The following is a 20,552-nucleotide window of genomic DNA, read 5'->3' as shown; positions in this document are numbered from 1 at the left end:
TGTTGGAGAGCGGATCCCGGAGAAGCAGAGAAGGAAGGGGACGGTGGCAAGGACGCATCCAGCCGGGGACGAGGGGGGCAGGGGGAACCTCCAACATCCAGGAAAAACAAAACCGTGATGCGGATGAGAAAGAGAAAAAGAGAGAAAAGAAGCGAGAATTCAAAGTGCAGGTGCGGTACTAGCGCCCTTTGCCACCTCCACCGGGACGGTGCGCCCGAGCCGTGACAGAAAGGGACAGTTCTGCCGGAGAAACACCCGGGTGCGTTACCTTGCAGGGATTTCTGTAATTTTTTTACATGACCTCTATTGTACATGGATCTAAGTGGCATGATGGTCAGGGGAGGCTGCGGCCTATGGAGAGTATGGAAATGGGACAGTTCGCTGCTTTTCTTTTCTTTTTTTTTTTTTTGCTTGATTTGCCGTGAGTCACAGGAAGCTGAAAAACCCCGTATTTGTAAGCATCGGTACTTTCACTGCTTTTTTAAAAAAAAAAAAAAAAAGAAACCCAAATGGCCAAATCCAGAGCCCTCTGCCCGGAGGCCCCCATGTCCAGCTCCTCTGAGGAGAGATGCTGTGGCCGTGCACGCAGATGCTGATGCACAGGGACCATCCCTGGGACGCAGACGAGCTTTGAATTTGGGGCACTGCACAAGAAACTTGAACTTCCCTCCTTCAGAGCCTGGGACACTGTCACCCTGCGGAGACAAGCGTCTCTTGGCTACCATCTGCAGACACAGGACTTTGGAGGAACATTATTTCCAATATTAAAACCAAAAAAAAAACCCCATTTTTAATGCTTCTAAAAAAGTGGCACAGGCATCCCCCACCCCACCCCCGACTGCCGCCCTCTGCCTTTCTGGAACGTTCTGGCCTCGTGACATCCTTCCCTCTGGCCTCCACTGGGACGGACGGGCCCCAGCGCACCGGGGCTGCGGCCTGGCCTTCGCATCCATTGAACAGCGAGGGGATCCCCTTAAATAATTTGGTGTGTGGGGGGTGAACTGTGTCTAGGTCCTTCTCCTCCCCACCCGCCGGGGGAGGGGCCGAGGGTGGCGGGGACCCGCCGAGAGGTGGGGGGGTTCACGTGGGTGGTTGTCGTCGCATCCTGTTGGGAAACACACCGGGCTCAGGCCGGGTCCTGATCCGGGCCGAGAGGGAGGGGCCGGCGGGGGCAGACTCAGCCCGACAGCGCGGCCAGGTCGAAGTCGCTGGCCGAGCCGGGTGCCCGGCCCAGCAGGCGGCTACTCCGGGCGCTGCTCACGCGGGCCATCAGGCACACGGGCTTGTCGAAGTAGCGCACCAGGGCGGGCTCCGTGAGCAGCGAGGCCAGGAACTGCTCGAAGGTGATGGCCCAGTCACGGTCAAGGCTGGTGCTCCGGGGTAGCCCGGCGGGGCCCTGGCCGCTGCGCACCAGCACCGTGTCCTCCCCGATGTCCTCGCACTGTAGCTTGTCCTCCTCGTGGGAGCCGGCGCTCAGCACCGAGTAGGACGACATGGAGCTGTCGTCCTTGGTGTCATCGTCCGAGATGAGCATGGCCGAGCCGGCGCCGTGGTCCCGGGGCGAGCAGTCCTCCAGCTTGATGTCCTCCATCTGGGCCCCCAGGGAGCTCTCCTCGGCCTCGCCCGCCAGGCCCGGCTCAGCTGCCGCCCCCGTTGCTGCTGCTGCCGCTGCTGCCGCTGTGGGCTTCTTGGGGAACAGCATGGCCCCTGGCAGGCCCTGGGGGGCCCCAGCGCTGCCGCCCTGTGCCCCCGGCTGGCTGGCGAAGAGCTTGCCCACCTCACCGATCTCCAGCAGCAGGCTCGTCACGGCGGCCGTGGCGTGGTAGAGCTCCTGCTCATTGGGGTCTTCGCTGAACAGGTTGTACATGGTCTTGCACAGCTCGATGAACTGGCCCTGAGCAAGGGCGAGAGGGCAGGGGTGACAAGGGTGACCGTGGGCAGTCCAGGGGAGGTGCCCCAGGCTCTGGACTGGAAACCTGCTCAAGTCCAGAAAAGCATTGGGGACCGCGCATCTGGGCAGGGCCCGGAGCTCAGCCTCTTCCAACACAACGGTCTGAGTTTGCTCCCTTCCCTGTCCGGAACACAGGGACCCCGTGCCGGGGCTAGGGATGCTTCCGCCACGAAGGCCCCCTGCCACCTGGCTGTCGCCCTCTTAGAAACAGGCGTTGCTTTGTTTTATTTGTTTGTCAGGTTTGGGGGAAGTCACGCCTGGAAGTGTTAGGGCTGACTCCAGAAACTGTGCTCAGGGGTCGCTCCTTGTGTTGTTTGAAGGACCAGACACCCAGGCTGGATAGTGCCGCCTGCTGTCCTGTTCTTGCGGCCCCAACATACAACATTTTTAGTGCAAAAACAACCTATCACTTGGGGGGCTGGATTCACACGCTTGCCACTTACACCCCAACTCTGGGAAAAGAGACTAACAGCTTTACAGGGTGTGAGTGATCCGAAAACAGTACACTGTCTTCTGAGGATCGGAGGGCTTCCGTGTTAATCAGAATGACATTCTATTTCAAAATAAGCTATTTTGCGGCTCATATTTTCTTAAGGAGGTTATTTCTCACAATGAGGCACACATACTTTTTGCTGTGCAGGTCACACATGGAGTGCTCAGGGGCTACTCCTAGCTCTGTGCCCAGGGGTTACTCCTAGCTCTGTGCTCAGGGGTTATTCCTGGCTCTGTGCTCAGGGGACCCTATGGGATGCCGGGAATCAAAGCTGGTTTGCCTGCGTGCAAGGCAAAAGCTCTCCCCCGCTGTACTATCACTCCAGACCCCTAGCCAAATTCTTAAGCACGTACCTGATTCAACTTGGGTAAATCTTTCGCGTTCTTTGATTTTGATTTATTATCTGGAGCCCACAGTCGCAGATAATTCCGGTTTTCTTGAGTATTGCTTCTTTTCCCTAGAAACAAACGTCAGTGAATAAACGTTCAGGTCAAGAAAGCCTTGGTCCTAGGACGCGAGAGTAGGCGTGCGGGGGGAGCACAGCACCTCTGTCCGGCTTCAGGCTGACGGTCACGAAGCCGTCGTCCATGCCGTGTTTGCTCCTGCTCTCTAGGCCGACCACTGCAGAGGAAGAGAACGGAGAGAGGTCACATGCCCAGGGGCCAGCATCTGTGGCTGCAAACGGGAAAATGCTTGCACCGAGTCACCGATTTAGCAAACAAAAATCCCAGGGCTGGAGAGAGTGTCCGAAGACTTTGCATGTGCAAGGCCCAGGTTCGAACCCTGACTCTACACAGTTTCCAGAGCACCTCAGGACCGATCCCTGAGCAACAAACGGGAAGGAGAACTTGGTGGGTGCAGTCCCAGAGCCCCCAAACCCCACGATGGCCACACAACAAAGCCCAGCACCTCGAGCGGAACCCACGTTGGAGACAGACACTTGGTTTGTGGGTACAGCGGCTCAAGTCACATCGCTTCATACAATACCATCCTCACACTGCGAGTAAAACATTCCAGCCCGCATGCAACAGGTTGCTCTTCGAGGGCCTTCTCGATGCTGAGTTTCTCAGGACAGAAGACGGCCGTAGGCATTGGTCATCCAGGTTGGCCTCTGGACCACAGGCCACACACTCACTCTGACACACGGCTTCTGCCGCAGCCGCCCTGCTCTGCCCAACACCCCTCTCTCTCTGGGAGGGCTGCCCTGGGATCCTTCTGGAAGCAGGCTCAGTGTGCAAACAAGACATAAGGGGATGATACCAAATAGCCCTGTCATGGGTGCAGGGCCACACCCCCATCCATGCTGAGTGATGAGCCAGGGGTGCGCCAGGCCCCGCGGCCCCATCTCTGCAACCCGGGAGCACTTTGCGGATGAGAACTTGCACCCACCATGTGTGCACTCGGGGGTGATGTCCTCGAAGAAGTACTGCGTGGCTTCGAAGGCGGAATCAGGCTCGTCGGGATCCGAGGAGGGCTCTGTGGGGACAGTGACATCTCTGACCGGGCACGGGCAAGCTTCAGTGGACATGAACCTCGTCTCCAGATGGCCAAGCATGTGACAGGGCGGGGGTTGGTCTTGGGGAGGGAGGTTCCCCGGGGGTCTGGCTCCACCCACCCCCCCAAGCGCCTGCTGTCTCTGCCCCTCTCTGTGACCAGGGCCACGTGTGCTGGTGCCACAGCCTGGGGACAGATCCAGGCCCGGTGCAACCATCCCCCCCGGGTGCAGTGGGCCAGGGGGTGGGGCCATGTCCCGGCACGGCCAGTCTCCCGGGCGCTCACTCACCGGGCAGGACGTGCATTTTGTACAGGAGTTTGAGCTTCTCTGTGAGGTCCCCGTGGCAGGCGGCGCCTGGGAATGAGAGAGAAAGACCAGCCTGAAGGACACTGTGGGGGAGTGCCCACTCCATGGCCCCACACATCCCACAGCAGCCCCTTGATGAGGTGAAATGGCCGGAGAGTGAAGGGGCCACATGGGCCACTATAACAAACACTTCCGGGGCCAGGCACTGTGTGAGGAGCCTTTCCAGAAGGTTCAAATCCAGTCCTGCAACAACCCCAGATGACAGGAATGACCAGAAATAAAACCCCAGTCCAGGGAGGATCAGATGCGCCCCCTGAGCCTGATTCACTGCGGATTTGAGGGGATTGGGGTGGTGGCATGTTCGGTACCACAGCCCTCATGGACAGCTTGTCCTATTACTAAAGCCCTCGCTATCAGCCCAACCTGTCACCGCAGCCCTCAGAGACAGCCTGTCTTGTCACCACAGTCCTAACAGTCACAGGTCCTATCATCACAGCCCTCACTACAGCCCATTCTGTCACCACAGTCCTCAGAGACAGCCCATCCTGTCACCATAGCCCTAATGGTCACAGTTCCTATCACCACAGCTCTCACTACTGCCCATCCTGTCACCACAGCCCTCAGAGACAGCCTGTCCTGTCACCACAATCCTAACAGTCACGGGTCCTGTCACCACAGCCCTCACTACAGCCCATCCTGTTACCACAGCCCTCAGAGACAGCCTGTCCTGTCACCACAGCCCTACCGGTTACAGGTCCTGTCACCATAGCCCTCACTACAGCCCATCCTGTTACCACAGCCCTCAGAGACAGCCTGTCCTGTCACCACAGACCTCAGAGACAGCCTGTCCTGTCACCACAGCCCCAACTGTCACAGGTCCTGTCACCATAGCCCTCACTACAGCCCATTCTGTCACCACAGCCCTTGCTACAGCCCATTCTGTCACCACAACCCTCAGAGACAGGCCATGCTCTCATGGCGGCCCTCACAGACAGCCCGTCCTGTCACCACAGCCTTCACAGCGACCATCCCCTCACTGGAAAGGAGCGATCCAAGCAAGACCAGCTGCTTCCAACAAAGCCCCAAATCAGACGACTCCATCTGTCCTGTTGTGCCAGGGAATGACATAGAAGGACTGACCCATGCTCCTCATAATATATATATATATATATATATATATATATATATATATATATAATGTGCATAGGAGTTTGCATTTCGGGTCTCTGTCTGCTTTGCACACTTGCTGCTGAGAGGGAGCGCTGCCCCCAAACCCGGGGTGCCGCCTCTGAGATTCAGAGCCCAGCTGCAGGCTGGCGAGAGAGGACAGGTGCTTGCCCCCAAGCAATCACTTTTTACCACACACGATCTAAGTTTTGTGATTCTGTTCTGCCAACCTCTCGTGCTTACTTAGCCCAGCGACGAACTCCCTGAAGTTGATCAGAGAGTCTCCGTTTTCGTCCAGCAGCTGGAAGAGGCGGGCGGCCAGCACGTCCGAGTGGGTACCGCAGGCCCACGGGAAGAGCAGCGCGAACATGGCCTTGAACTGCTCCGAGTCGATGCGGTACTGCTCCAGGTAGGGCAGGCTGGGGTCGTGGCGCTCCACGGCCGTGCTGCCCCCGCCCCAGTAGCAGCTGGTCAAGTGCTCGGCCTGGAAACCGGACAGCGGGAGCATGAGGGGGCTGTCTCTTGGCCGCAGTCCCACCAGGAGAAGCTTGGGGGCCTGTGGCGCGGGTTCTGGGCACAGCTCTGGGCTCCCCGGGATCAAGGCCTCTGGACACTGCCTAGTCCCAGCAAGAGGACCCAAAGGTGTAGTTCTCAGATCTCCCTCTGACACCCCCACAGCTCTGGGGCACCCCACTGAGGGTAACACCTGCCAATTTGGTAGAAAAAGTAGTTCTGGGCCCCCTCGTACTTTCTTCCAAAGTACAACTGCTCCACTGTTTCACTGACGTTACTGACAACAACATTTTGTTACTCAGAACTGAGCTCACACAGGCTGACTGCAAAGCAGGGACAACAGGCAAGCCCCACTCCGGCCCCTCCTTCAACAACCGAACTGTTTCCTTCCTACTTGAGTCACAGATCTCTCTCGAAGGGCGCTTTGCACCTCAAGCCAGATATGTAAGGGTCCCGGGAAGATTTTAACCCGGATGGCCGTCACTCTGACAAGCATTAGGAAATGATACTTGATGTTCTATTTCCTCCTGAAGTCCAAGGGAACAGCTTAGACGGGTGATGGAAAGGGTGAACGTGAGTGAGCTCCGAGAGCCTGTTTCTCAGCGGACGCCATGCCACGCCTCCAATGCCCCTCTTCAGGAACTGACCAGTCCACGAGGGTGCATGTTGGGTCCCCGGAGTGGCCCTCCCTGACTCAGCAGCTCACCTTGAAGAGAGCGTAGAGCTCCTCCAGCTCATCGATGGTGAAGGATGTCTCTGTCACGATGGTCCGCACCTAGAGCAAGGACACGCAGTGCTTACCACCTGAGCCTGCTTTCACTCTAGCGCCCCCAGCCATAGCCCCCATCCCCAGCACTGCGGGGGGTCTGAGCCGCATCCTTGGGCCTAGCCTGGCCTCACTCGGAAGGTCCATAAATAAAAAAAAAATGAACATGGAAGAACTGTGCTGGCTCCAAAGTGGCACGTAGGGCATGTGCCCGCTTCTTGCCTGTGGCCTGGCTTCAGCTTCTCTGGCCCATCTGGGAGCAGAGCAGCCACAAGGCTGAGCCCCAACCTGACTCACCACATTGCGTTTGGTGGTGTCCTCCAGCGTCTGGATCACCTTCAGTCGCTGCTTGAACCTCATCTGCTCAATCAGGTCGGCCCGGATGGTTCCAAATTTCTGGAAAGGAGAAACATTGGCACTTCTGAGAAAGGGGCCACAGCACTTGGTATGTCCGCAGGACACACGGCTGCCACTTGGAGGACAGGCCTTCGGAAACATTCTTCGACTTTTACTTATGTTAAAGCCATTCATGAATAATTATGATTGACAAAGGGATTGTATTTTAGTAGCTTAACTAAATCGCAAAGTTCCACAGGTTTTGGTAGTGGAGGCAGGGGTGGAGGAACGGTGTTCAGGAACTATTCCTGGACTTGTGTTCTGAAGTGACCCTGGTAGTGCTCAGGAGACCATTGGTGGCACCAGGGATCAAACCAGGGTCGGGAGTACACAGGGTAGCATCTTAATCCCCCTGTGCCATCCTCTGGCCCTGTCAAATAGATCCTCCACCAAAGAACAGTTGAGGGGGCAGAAGGGCAGAAAAAGACTATGAAGGGCACCTATGTATGGGGAAAATGCTCCAAGGGAAAAAAACTGGGGTAGTTCCAGGCAGGGATTGAAGCCTGGGCTGTATACATGCAAGGTGAGTGCCCTACCACCAAGCTACACACATTCCGGTCCCAGGAATACTTTACCGACCAAGGTTTTAAAATTTTGCAGTCAACCCAGTAGGATCCCAGAAAATCGGATGGGAAAGAAGCCACCAAGCTCAGTGAGCCTGAACAACAACACAGACGGCTTAGCCGGCACCATCCAGCACTGCAGATCCTCAAACAATGACTTTAGTGACACCATCGTGACTTAGAACAATGATCCCGGATTGATGACTATTGACCTCAGGTTTGATCATTTGCCCTTGTGCTATAATAAACAATATGAAGCAAGTCTGTTTATACCTGCAGGGTGGGCAGGCTGGGTGGGGGGTGGGGGTAGGTGAGAAACTGGAGACATTGGTGGAGAGACAGTCACTCTGACGGTGGGATTGGTGTGGTACAGATAAAGCCAGAAATAATTGTACTATGAACGACTTGGAAAAACACAGTGTTATAATAAGATTTAAAAAAATTAACTATTTTATTTCACAATTGCCAAGGAGGTCACACCCAGAGATGCTCAGGGTGATGGGAATGAAGCCTGGGGTCTGACACAGACAAGACACAAGTTCCAACAAAGTCACACCCTGGCCTGTATGCTCTGCCCCTCTTTAAGGATCGTTTCTGTGAGTCTGGCCTGAGCGAAGGAAATGGAAGCTGTGAAGGGTTCTGGGAGCTGAGTCCTGCAGATCCACAGACATCCCGGTTTGGAATACTGATGTGGAGTTTTCCCGCCTTAGAAGGTCTGCTTCTGCTCTGAGTCAGACTGGGCAAGAAAGCAAGCAGTGTTGTAGGGACTCTAGCTCTCTCAAGCTGACACAAGGTTTTCCCCATGTTCTGGATGGAAGAGGAAGGTTATCTGGTCTAGCTCAAGGAGGGCTATCTGGTATACCTCTGAGAAGGGCAAGCTAGTTTACCTCTGAGAAGGCATATCCAGTCTACCTCTGAGAAGGGCCATCCAGTCTCCATTTGAGAAGGCCTATCTTGTCTACCTCTAAGAAGGGCCATCTGGTCTACCTCCAAGAAAGGCCAGCTGGTCTACCTCCAAGAAGGGCCAGCTGGTCTACCTCTGAGAAGAGCTATCTGGTCTACCTCTGAGAAGGGCCATCTGGTCTACCTTTGAGAAACACCTACCTCTGAAAACACCCGGGACTGTGGCCTGAAAACAGGGACAGGGTGGTCAGGTCACCACTCTAAAGTGCTCCCCACTGCACCCCCTCCAGCATGCAGGCTTGGAGGACTGGCCACACCATTCAGCTTCCGGGAGACACCATGAAGGCCTGGAGGGCCCAGGCCCTGTGGACAAGAGCGAGTGGCAATGGCAGCCCCAAGTGAGGGTCTGTCTCAGGAGCTCATGGCTGCCAGCTGGCATGACGCGGCTTCTAGAAGGTCAGAGGGTGCTGTGTGCTGGGCTCCCCCACCTGAGCTTGCTTGGCACCTGGCCTACCTCATAGGAGGTCCTGACGAGCCGGAAGATGTCCACCTCAGGGTAGGGCTCCAGGTCGTCGCTGAGCAGGGAGTGCAGGTGCGGGATGGGGGGCAGTGTGCTGTCCTTGTTGGTCACACTGTCCAGGTACCTGGCCAGAGATGAAGTGTCACTGAGAGGCTGCTCTGCACTCTCCAACACACGCCCCATGTGCCCACACTCTGCTGTTACACAAGGGACCGGGATTTCTAAGGAGGCCACAGGGACAGCGCAGGGGGCAGGGTGCATGCCTGGCCCTGGATGTCCTGAGCACTGCCAGATGTCACCTCTGAGCACAGAGTCAGGAAATGCTTCCGAGCACTGTTGGGGCAGCACTCAAACAAAATACAAAGTGAAGCAAGACTGAAGAGGCCAAGAGAAAGTCTGGGGCTGAGGCACAGGCCTTGCAGCTCCACCTCAGCACAATGTGGACCCAGAACATCGCTGGGCACAGCCCCCAGAACCGTCAGGGCCCAAGCAGTGGCCTGGATGGTGGGAAATCATGGCTGGGGCGCATGAGCATAGCTGGGAGATCCCCCTCCCTCCCTAAAAAAACACAAAAGATAAGATTCAATGGCAAAAAGAGAAAAATAAAAACAAAGAACGCAAAAACCCTCAACATATATGGACAGTGTCTGAAAATCGCTCCTTGGCAGAGTGCAAGTGGCCACCAAACCACGAAAGCCTGTGACCCCCGAGACGGGCAGGTGGGCCATGGGCCAGTGGAGACCGCACCTCCCCAGGACGGTCATGGCCTCCCCGTCGTCCTTGCAGTGGAGCAGCTTGTCCACGTTGGCGTCCAGCACGGCCAGGGCCAGCTGGAAGATGACCTTGATGCCCTCGTAGAAGAAGCAGTCGACCACCACCACGGCACTCTCGAAGGGCATGACGCTGAGGAAAAGCGTGAGGAACCAGGACAGCGAGATGGTGGAGATGACGCCCAGGTCCTGCATGCAGTCGTACAGCTGAGGCACGTGGTCCCGGGCCAGCGCCTCGAACACGCCCTGGTCCACCAGCGCTCCTGCGGGCACAGTCCCCACCTGACTTGGGGGTGCCCAAGGGGTGCTGCCTCTGCCCGCCTCTCTTTGCCTCTGCCCACCTCTCTCTCCACCTCTCTCTTCATCTCTGCCTACCTCTGCCCCCCTCTCCCCTCCTCTGCTAACCTCTCTCTGCCTTTGTCCACCCCTTCCCCCACTCTTCCTCTTCCCCCTATCTCCTCCATCCTGATGCAGCCACGGGTCACTCAGTCCACTCTGGCCCTGCCTTCTTCTGGGCTTCCCCTTTCTGCCCCTCCTGATCATGAGCTCCCTTGTGCAGGAGCAGCCTGCGGCCCCCTGGTGTGGCCCTCAGCAGACCAGCAAACCCAGGCAGTGCCTTGTCTCTCCCCTTCACAGCCCAGAGTGGAGCCAACACTCTCCCAAGAGCCCGAGGGCCCACGGCGGGCACCTCCCTGCAGTCTGGAAGGGCAGCAGAAGGAGCCCATCTTCTGGGGAGGCCACATGTTGCCCTGAGACAATGCACCTCTCGCTTGGCCTCCTGAAAAGGCCCCGCCCACCCACCTGCCTGCCCTCCCACCTTCCCTCCTCCTCGACGCCCTTCTAGCCACAGGGCTCCTGGCCTCTAGGGGAAACTGCGTCCTGACAGTGACCCTGGCTGGCATGCCCTGAATGACCAGAATGGCTGGGAGGGACAAGGGGGGCGTGGGCCACACCACACAGTGTCCAGGGCGACAGGTCCATCCCAAATGGCCCCTGACAGATGATAATCATGGTCCTGTCGGCCACTTGTGCCTGGTCGGGAAGAAAATGCCTATCGGGCACACATGGTACTTATAAGAAAACAACAGTTTTGGGGCCACCAAGCGCTCCGGCTGCATCCACTCCTGACCATGGACTGAAACTTCTGGAGAACACTGCCAGTGAATTGCAGTGGCAGGCAAAGGCTCACACCCTACAAGACACAACCACAGCGGCAGCCACAGGTACCCTCCCTGTGACCTGTCACATGCCTTCTGACTTGGGACACAAACACGCCTTCTTATGAGACGTGTCATATACCTTACATGTGTCACCCAGCATTCTTACGACATGCTTCTTACGACCTGTGTCACACATGCCTCCTCACACGTGTCATACACAGCTGTGACACGTCACACACACGCTTCTTGCATGTGTTTCACCACCTTCTTATGACATGTGTCACACATGCTTCTTACATGTGTCACACATGCCTTCTCTAGACCTGTGTTACATGTGTCTTCTTTCATGTGTTGCGCACACCACATGACATGTCACACACCTTCCATGTCACACTTCTTACAACATGTGTCACACATCCCTGTAACATTTGTCACTAGCCTCCTCAAGACTTGTGTCACATGCACCTTCTTTCATGTGTCGCACACACCTTATAACACATGTCACACACCTTACATGTGTCACACGGCCTTTTTTATGACACGTGTCACAAGACTTTTTTCATTCGTCACACACCTTATGACACGTGTCACACACGCTTCTAACACATGTCACACATCATGCCTCCTCATGGCGTATGTCACACGTGCCTTCTCTGACACTAGACACATGCCTTCTCACAACACCAGTGACTATGAAGGCTGAGCTGTGCACTGAGGCCCCTGCACAGCAGCTGTGGGAATCATCTGAGTGCTCACAGGAAGCGTCTACTGCGGCCTGGAGCCATGTCTGGGTGTCTCCTCAGAAACTCGGCTCTGGGGACCCCTCCAGGCTCTTTTATCCTCCCCAAAGGGTCTCTGAACAGCTCTCTACAAACCCTGTTCTCTGGCACAGTGCTGTGGGCCACGGCCGGCCAAATGGTTTCCACATCACTGGCTGGTGGTGACACGTATATTCCCGAGGTTCCCATGGGCTCCCCAAGGTCTCTCTTCTGTCTGCCCAGCCTTCTCTGACCCACTAGGAGGGAGTGTCGTGCAGGCACCTACCGACCACCCTGGTGTTGTAGTAGTCGGGCAGCATGCGCTCGCACAGCGCCACCAGCAACCAGAAGGCCTCCTCCTCCTTGGCGTACAGCAGCAGCACCGACGTCACGATGTTCATGGCCTGCGTGGGTGAGAGAAGGCGCCAAGGCCAGGGCTGAGTGGCCGGTCGGCCGGCATGGGACATGGGTAGAGCCCGGTGACAACTCTCGAAAGGTTTCCCAGGCTACACACACACACACACACACACACACACACACACACACACACACACACACCTTGTGCGTTTGGGCTGGTCTTTAGCCTTTCAAAAACGTGCAGACTAGAACGGAGGGAAAGTACAGTGGGTAGGGTGTTAGCTCTGCATGCAGTCAAGCTGGGTTCAATCTCTTATACCCCCAGGTTTGATCCCTGGCACCCCTTCTGGTCCCCTGAACACCACCAGAGTGATTCCTGAGTGCAGAACCTGGAGGAAAGCCCCAGTATTGCTGGGTGTGAAACCCCTCCCAAACAAACAGAAAAACAACCAATCCCTCCCCAAAAAACCATGGGACCCTGAAACCGAGGCTGCCTCAGAAGGCCAATATTTTCCAAGGCCCTCACCCGTCCCCAGGCAAAACAAAACCCTGCCCAAAGGCAGCAGGCAGCCGTGCGGCAGGTAAACTGTAAAAGTTCTCGAGCCTGAACTCCGTGAGGTGTCTGCACCCTCCTCCCAGGCCTCTGTGAGGTCTGGAGCTGGGCTGAGAGAACAATGGAACCTTTCAAAGCTGCAACTCTCTCTTGCCCATTATTTCCACCCGGAGAAGGAGGGGAGCAATAAGGGACTTGCATAACCTACATAACCCGCTTTATTAAAGATATTATCAGGGAGCCCCTAATCGCTCAAGGCCCGGCTCCCTTAATAGTCCTCTTAATTAAAAGGAGGAAGATCACAAGATAAACGAGAAAACGCCATTGTGGCGGCAGCCAACCGACTCTTGTATGTCTTTTGATCTTCTAGAAACCAGTTACTGCGTCAGACTCCTCCGACAGAAATGTCAGAAAGGAATTTGGGCCTAATAGGCATTTTCTTGTGAGACTTAGTCTCTCCCCATGTGCAGTCATGACTAACGTGACGATGGGAGGCCAGAGAGTGGGGACAGAGTGAGGCACTGACGAGGCAAGCCCTGAGCAGAGTCGGAGAAGCCCCTGGTCACTTCCAAAATTTAAATCAAGCAGTACTTGCGCATGCTTGTGTCAGAGTTTATGGGGTCAGCCAGGCCAGGGCCCTCGACCTCCCGGCTCTACCCAGGTCTGCTTTGCAACAGAAGCCACTGTAAGAATTAGAGTGATCTGCACCTTTCATGTGTGTGTGTGTGTGTGTGTCTGTGTGTGTGCATGTGTGTATGAGAGAGCATATGTCAATATGAGAGTGTGTGAAGAGTGTGTGTATGTGTGTGTGTGTGAGTCTGTGTGTGCAGGTGTGTATGAGAGTATGTGTTTCAGCGTGAGAGTGTGTGTGAGTGCATGTCTCTGTGTGTGGATGTGTGTATGAGAGAGTATATGTGTGTGCGTGTGTGTAAGAGTATGTATGTGAATGGGTGAGAGTAGGTATGTGAGTATATGCAAGAGTGAGTGTATATGTGAAACTGAGTGTGTGTTACTATCAGTGTGAGAGTGTATGTGTGTGAGAGTGTGTATGTGTGAGAGTATATGTGCATGTGAGTGTGTGTATGTGTATGAAAATGTGTACGTTTTTGTGTAAGAGTTGTGTGTGTGAGTGTGTGTAACAGTATGTGAGTGTGTGTGAGCGTAGGGGTGTGTGTGTGTGTGTGTGTATTCGTGTGTGTGTGGAGAGAGTCAGAGAGAGAGAGAGAGAGAGAGAGAGAGAGAACAGAAAGGGCCCGCAGTCTTTAAGTCAAAAGTCGGATTACAGGAACATCCCACACTGTGGCCTGTGGGTGCAGGAACAGAGACAACCCTCTTCCCAGCTGATACAGCACTGATGTCAGTGCAGGCTCATGCATGTGCACACACACACACACACACACACACGCACATGCACACATATACACACTCACACACAAACACATGCACATACACACAGACACACACGCATGCACACACATGCACACAGACACATGCACGCACACATACACACATGCACATGTATACTCACACACAGACACATGCACACACACTCACATGCACACATACACACAAGCACTTACACGCGCACAAACATACACACACACACACACTCAACTCTCCCTCTCTCCCTCCCTCCCTCCCTCCCTCCGGCTGCCCATGAGGCAGCAGCAGGGACACCAGGAGCCCAGAACGTGGCAGGCTGGTGACTCCTGCACGGCAGGGAAGGCTGAGTGGGGTCAGTGGGGTCAGTGGCAGACTGGGACTGTCCGAGGCCCCTGGCTGCATGGGGGCAAGTGGGGTGCACCTGTCCCGAGGCTGAGTGGGGTCTCCTCTGCCCCCCGGGGGGGGGGAGATCTGCCCCCGGGGAACATGCAGTGGTTCACAGATGCCAACACGTGTTGATGTCCCCGAGCCAGGATGGCCACATGGGGCCACTGCCCTGAGGGTGACTGTTCCCCCCCCCCCCGACTGTGCCCTTGGGGCTCACCTGGCAGTACCCAATGCTGGGGTTGCGGAAGGCGTAGGCGGTCAGGACCCTGCGCAGGGCCGCGATGCCCATCTCGTTCTGGAAGGCGGGGTGCTCGGGGAGGGAGCGGTGCAGGTCCCGCTCAATCTCCTCCGTGGCCAGGTTGTACTTGCCCATGGACCTCTCCACCAGGTCCTCGTAGTAGCCGGGGTGCGTGGCCTTCTCGTTGATGGCCCCTGCAACACCGAGCGGCTCTGTCATACAGTGGAAGCGCCACCTCCACGGGGAGCACCCCTGGCACCCAGCGGGGGCTGTCCACGGGGAGCCTTTAAAACCACAAGTCAGGGCCAGAGCAATAAAACCAGTGAAGAGGGCATTCGCCTTGCATGCGGCTGATCCGGGTTCGATCCCCAGGAGTGATTCTTTAGTGCAAAGCCAGGACTAACCCCTGAGCATCACCGGGTGTAGCCCCAATAGCAAAAAATAAAATAAAATAGAACCACAAGTGGTGGGGCCCAAAGACATAGCACAATGGGGAGGGCGTCTGCCTTGCACACGGCCGACCCGGGTTCCATCCCTGGCAGCCTCGATGGTTCTCTAAGCCCTGCCAGGAGTGACGCCCCAATGGGCAGAGTCAGGAATAAACCCTGGACACCTCTGGGTGTGGCCCAAAAAAACAAACAAGAAAGCAACAAACGCCCACAAGGAGCTCCAGTCCCCTTTCATGTGGGCATTTCCTGGCAGAACAGGAAAAGGGCCGTTTGCAGGGCTGGGGCGGGGCGGGGCAGGGCGGGGCCCAGGTCTGCAAGAGGGAAGGTCGGAACTGTGGGCTGCCTCTGGGCCTCGTGTGCATCCTGGCTTCTTGTCTGCATCTCGGGGTGGGGGTGGGGGCAACCAGTGAGGTAGCAAAGGTCAGAGCTGGGCAGGCCCCTTCCTTGTCTCTGTACCTTGGGATGAGCACCTTGGGGAGGGGGGAGGAAGGGAGCAACCCCAGATCTATGGCTTCCCCCCACTTCCTTTCCCCAAAAGCCTGTGCGGGAAGCTGCAGGGCCCCGGGTGCAGGGGCCGCAGCCGTGAGCCGGCAGCCGGGTCGTACCCGAGAGCAGCAGCCAGAGGTCACCCCGCATGCTCTCGGGGACGCCCCGCAGCACCAGCTCCCGCGTCTTCTCCGTGCGGTACATGCAGATGCCTTGGCCGTACTCGGCGAAGTGGATCTTCCACGCCTGCTCCTTCAGGAACTCCTTGGCCTGAAGGAGAGAAAGGCGCTCGCGTCACCAAGTCCAGCGCGTGGGGGGACTGTGGAGCAGCAAGGAACTGCATCCCTTTCCGTCACGGGGCGGGTCATGTCCCAACACATACGTCATGGACACGGACCCCGGCGGGGAGACTGAGAGGCCAAGGGCAGTTCGGCGGACCTGTGGGTCTGTGGGGCGCGTTGGGACCAGGGTCAGAACCCGCTCGCCTGAGCTGGGGTGGCAGGAGGCAGAAGCCTGCGAGCAGGTTCTGACCCTGGGCCCAAGCGGTACACAGGGGTCACTGAGGCAGAGGCTGCATGTCTATACCTCTGATGGAAAGCAGGTTCCCTCCGGCAACAGGGAACGAGAGCTCAGGCTCCTGTGTTGAGCGAGTCCAGAAACCACATTTAGAACAGGACCGAGGAGGGGCTGGAGCGATAGCGGGGAGGGCATTTGCCTTGCACACGGCTGACCTGGGTTCGATTCCCAGCATCCCATATGGTCCCCCAAGCACCACCAGGAATGACTCCTGAGTACAGAGCCAAGAGTGACCCCTGTGCACCGCCGGGGTCCAAAAAACAAAAAGCAAAAAAAAAAAAAAAAGAGAGGACCCAGGAGGTGGATGGGGTCTCTCGTGCTTATCTCAGCTGCACGTCAGACTGAGACATGAGAGGTCGAGGGGGCCCAGGAGACAAACTTACTTTCCCTGAGGAACACGGGCTCCGGGGGACGGCTAGGGGAGGATTTGGGGTTGCGTTTGGGCTCTCTTTGGTGTCTGTTTGGGGGCCACACCGGCGGTGCTCAAGGCTCGCTCCTGGCTCGGTGGGTGGGACCCGGGGCCCCATGCTCCTGCTCCGTCGACGCCATCTGACCGACCGTAGGGGCAGTGGGTGGCACGCACCAGCTTAGGGTTGAACTCCTCGGGGGACCGGCGCCGGTACATGGTCATCAGGGCCTGCGTAGCGGTGGGGACGCTGTTGCCGTTGAGGTTGAACTGGCGCTCGCCATCGGCCTCGGACCCCGAGCTCCTCTGCGGGCTGGAGGACAGGAGGCTGCTGGACCGCGAGTACACCTGCACGTCGGGCACAAGACGGGAGGACACGAGGCTGCTGGCCGGGCAGAGGCACAGCCTGGTGCTCTCCACGCTCACGTGCGTCTGCACAAGATGCTCGGCCTGGTGTGGGCGGCCGGAGGGACCCTCTGGGTCTTCCTTCCTTCCTTCCTTCCTGCCTTCCTTCCTGTCTTCCTTCCTTCCTTCCTTCCTTCCTTCCTTCCTGCCTTCCTTCCTGTCTTCCTTCCTTCCTTCCTTCCTTCCTTCCTTCCTTCCTTCCTTCCTTCCTTCCTGCCTTCCTGCCTTCCTTCCTGTCTTCCTTCCTTCCTTCCTGCCTTCCTTCCTGTCTTCCTTCCTTCCTTCCTTCCTTCCTTCCTTCCTTCCTTCCTTCCTTCCTCCCTCCCTCCCTCCCTGCCTGCCTGCCTGCCTGCCTTCCTCCCTCCCTCCCTCCCTCCCTTCCTTCCTTCCTTCCATCCTTCCTTCCTTCCTTCCTGCCTTCCTTCCTGTCTTCCTTCCTTCCTTCCTTCCTTCCTTCCTTCCTTCCTGCCTTCCTTCCTGTCTTCCTTCCTTCCTTCCTTCCTTCCTTCCTTCCTTCTTTCCTTTCTCCCTTCCTTCCTTCCTTCCTTCCTTCCTTCCTTCCTTCCTTCCTTCCTTCTTTCCTTTCTCCCTTCCTTCCTTCCTTCCTTCCTTCCTTCCTTCCTTCCTTCCTTCCTTCCCTCCCCCCCCCCCTCCCTCCCTCCCTCCTTTCATCCCTCCCTTTCTTCCTTCCCTTATTTTTTTTTTTTTTGTGGCGGGGGATAAAGTTGGTTCCCTTAGGAGTGATTTAAGTCAATCTGAAATCTGAGCAATTGCCCCTGGGATGGAAACTGGCGCTCATCGGGACGGGTGAGCATTTTTGCTTTGGGGAGGGGAGATTTTTAGGAACAGAGATTGTGTTTTTCCATAAAACAGAAGCACTGTTAGAGCCTTTTGTAAAAAAGCACAACTGTCACTTTGGGTGCAAACTATATGCATTTAAAAAAAAAAAAACTTTGAAATATCCTGATTTTGCTGGGCTGGGTGGGAGATGGGTAGAATTTAAGTAAAGCTTTCCATAGTTTTGTTTTCTTGTGGGGGCCACACCTGGCTATGCTCAGGGGCTATTCCTGGCTTCGCGCTCAGGAGCGCCCCCTGGCGGTGTTCAGGGCATAGAAGAAGGGTCACGGCTACCACCTCCCCCAGGCGTGGTAAATGGCTCCCTACTGTCCTGACCCTCTCTTAGGATTCTGATGCCTCAAAAATGCCCGCCCGGGCGGAGAGCTGGGGACAGGAGTAGGGGCTGGCCATCACATCCCTGTGAACTATTTTAGCCACCAGGCGTTTGCCTACTGCTTAAGTGAGACCCACGGGACCTCCGTTTCCCTGTGCATTTGGTTTCGGGTCCAATCCAACAGGCTCAAACACAAACACTGTCCTCCTGTTGTTCATTGATTTGTTCAAGCGGGCCCAGTAACATCTCCATTGTGAGACTTGTTGTTACTGTGTCTGGCATATCGAATACATCACGGGTAGCTTGCCAGGCTTTGCCATGCTGGCGAGATACTCTCGGTAGCTTGCCGCGCTCTCCGAGAGGGACGGAGGAATCGAACCCGGCTTGGCTGGGCCGGCTGCATGCAAGTCAAACGCCCTACTCGCTGTGCTATTGCTCAAGCCCATCCAACAGGCTCATGGCGTGTATTTCTCTGTCACAACATTCCAGGGCCGAGTGTTTGTGGGCCGCGGCTTATCAGCCAGGCGCCTCTGGGCCAGCCCCGACAGCCCTCCCTGGGAACCAGAATCACGTCACTGTTTCAGGGTGGAAGAGCAAACCCAGAGTACCAGGGAGGCTTGACCCTGTGACCCCACCTACAGGGGGCACTGACCAGACACCGCCCAGTCCAGGCCCCTGTGCCCAGCACGATCAAACCCAAGGGCTGGGGCTTGAGCGGGATGGCCAGGGGCCGTGGCCGCTACCCACAGACCTCATCGTCGGAGCTGTTGCAGCTGCCTGCCAACTCCCGGTCCGAGTAGATCTTGGAGGTGGTCAGCTGCAGGAAGTCCGAGATGCGCTGCACCAGGAAGTCTCTGTCCTTCAGGTTGGCGAACAGGAAGGTCATCCGGTTCCGGGTGCTGATGGACAAGGGGCTGGGGAGCACGCTGGAGCTGTCGGCCTTCTCCACGATGGTCACCTGTGCCGTACGACAACAGGGGCTGACCCCGGCCGCCCGCGGGTCCCACACACTGGGCAGACCACCCCTGTCCTGTGGAGGTGGGCAGGGAGGGGTGTTTCTCTGCTGAAACGAGGCAGGTTTGGACAAACTGGACTAAGGCCGATCCCCGGAACCCCGCCCCCTCACCTGGGTCCCCCAAGCCCACCCAGAGTGATTCCTGAGAGGGGAGCCCGGGGTGGGCCTGGAGTTTGGCCAGGCAGCCGCCTGCCCACCTCGCGCAGTGGGATGATGAGGCTGCAGAGCTGCTCCTCCTTGCTGGTGAAGCAGATGTAGTTGGTGGACACGAACATCTGGCCCAGGATGTGCATCTTGTTGAAGGGCGTCCAGAGGGTGCAGTCCGTGTGGCCGTCCAGCTTCTCGTCCTTGGGCAGCCGGAACAGGGCGCGGTAGCGCTCGCTCTTGGCCCGGGCGTCCAGGTCACTGGCGGGGCAAGGGCCGGGCTCAGCCTCCAGGACACGGTGGCCAGGCCTTCCCCGGGGCCGCAGCAGGGGCTCCTGGCCTGCCCCTCCCACCCATGCAGTCCACCCAGATTCCCTTGCCTCCTCTCCCCTCCACTCCTCATCTCCTCTCCCTCCCTCCTCACCTCTTCTTCCCTCCTCCCTCACTGCCTCTCCCCTACCCACTTGCCTCTTCTCCCCTCCCCCCTCACCTCTTCTTCCTTCCCCCACCTCTTCTTTCCTCCTTTCTCGCCTCCGCTTCCTTCCTCCCCTCACTTTCTCTTCCATCTCTACCTCTTCCCTCATTTCTTCCACCCTCACCTCGTCTTCCTTCCTTTCTCACCTCCTCTTCCTTCCCGCCACTTCAAGGGGGTTCCCTTGGCACCCACAGGCCTGCTTTTCCCTGCCTCGAGACAGCGCTGCTAAATGCCTTGTTTGGGAGGCCTCCTCCTGGCTCTGCACTCAGGAGTCACTCTTGGCGGTGCTTGGGGGACCATATGGGGCGTCAGGGATCGAACCCGAATCAGCTGCATGCAAGGCACACACCCTCTCGCTTCCTATGGCTCCAGCCCAGTGATGCCTTTTCTTGGGATCTTCACTCCGCCTCGAGCCTCTGCCTTTCTCTGTCCAGCCCCGCTGGACCCTTCACCCTCTCAAGCTCCCCTCCATCCCCGGCCATGCACTGTCCTGACAGGCGCCGAGTCCGGCTGCCCGCTTCTCGTGGCTGCGCCCACCTATCTTGAACAGGTCACCGAGACCTGTCCATCTCCTGCAGTACCTGCCTGCCCACAGACGTCCAGTAGATGAGTCAGTTCGATGTGATCCACACAGGGACCCACGGGGCTCCTGCTCATCTCTCCCCAGCCGCCGTGTCCCTCTGGAGCAGCGAGCACCCCTGGTGGAGCCCGGCCACACTGGCCCGGCTGCCGGTCGCCTCTCCCCT

At 57.1% G+C, this 20,552-nt stretch overlaps 1 protein-coding gene across 1 annotated transcript in view; it reads right to left on the bottom strand.

Moving 5' to 3' along the window:
- Window positions 1–1,160: 1,160 nt before the first annotated feature.
- Window positions 1,161–20,552, bottom strand: part of TBC1D9 (TBC1 domain family member 9) — a 76,042-nt gene continuing 56,650 nt past the window's right edge. The window contains exons 6-21 of the mRNA XM_056119200.1: window positions 19,385–19,592; window positions 18,924–19,130; window positions 16,774–16,944; window positions 15,734–15,884; window positions 14,659–14,873; window positions 12,048–12,165; window positions 9,821–10,106; window positions 9,068–9,197; window positions 6,989–7,087; window positions 6,632–6,700; window positions 5,656–5,896; window positions 4,228–4,293; window positions 3,834–3,920; window positions 2,991–3,065; window positions 2,798–2,901; window positions 1,161–1,894 (exon numbers count right to left, since the gene is read on the bottom strand). Of these exons, the coding sequence (XP_055975175.1) occupies window positions 1,178–1,894; window positions 2,798–2,901; window positions 2,991–3,065; window positions 3,834–3,920; window positions 4,228–4,293; window positions 5,656–5,896; window positions 6,632–6,700; window positions 6,989–7,087; window positions 9,068–9,197; window positions 9,821–10,106; window positions 12,048–12,165; window positions 14,659–14,873; window positions 15,734–15,884; window positions 16,774–16,944; window positions 18,924–19,130; window positions 19,385–19,592 (2,944 nt within the window). The 3' untranslated portion in view covers window positions 1,161–1,177. The remainder of the gene's footprint in view (window positions 1,895–2,797; window positions 2,902–2,990; window positions 3,066–3,833; window positions 3,921–4,227; window positions 4,294–5,655; window positions 5,897–6,631; window positions 6,701–6,988; window positions 7,088–9,067; window positions 9,198–9,820; window positions 10,107–12,047; window positions 12,166–14,658; window positions 14,874–15,733; window positions 15,885–16,773; window positions 16,945–18,923; window positions 19,131–19,384; window positions 19,593–20,552) is intronic.

Source organism: Sorex fumeus, unplaced genomic scaffold (assembly GCF_029834395.1).
Source record: "Sorex fumeus unplaced genomic scaffold, SorFum_2.1 ptg000039l, whole genome shotgun sequence".
In the NCBI taxonomy this organism is placed as follows: Eukaryota; Metazoa; Chordata; class Mammalia; order Eulipotyphla; family Soricidae; genus Sorex; species Sorex fumeus.
This window is presented reverse-complemented; position numbering and strand designations above follow the sequence as displayed.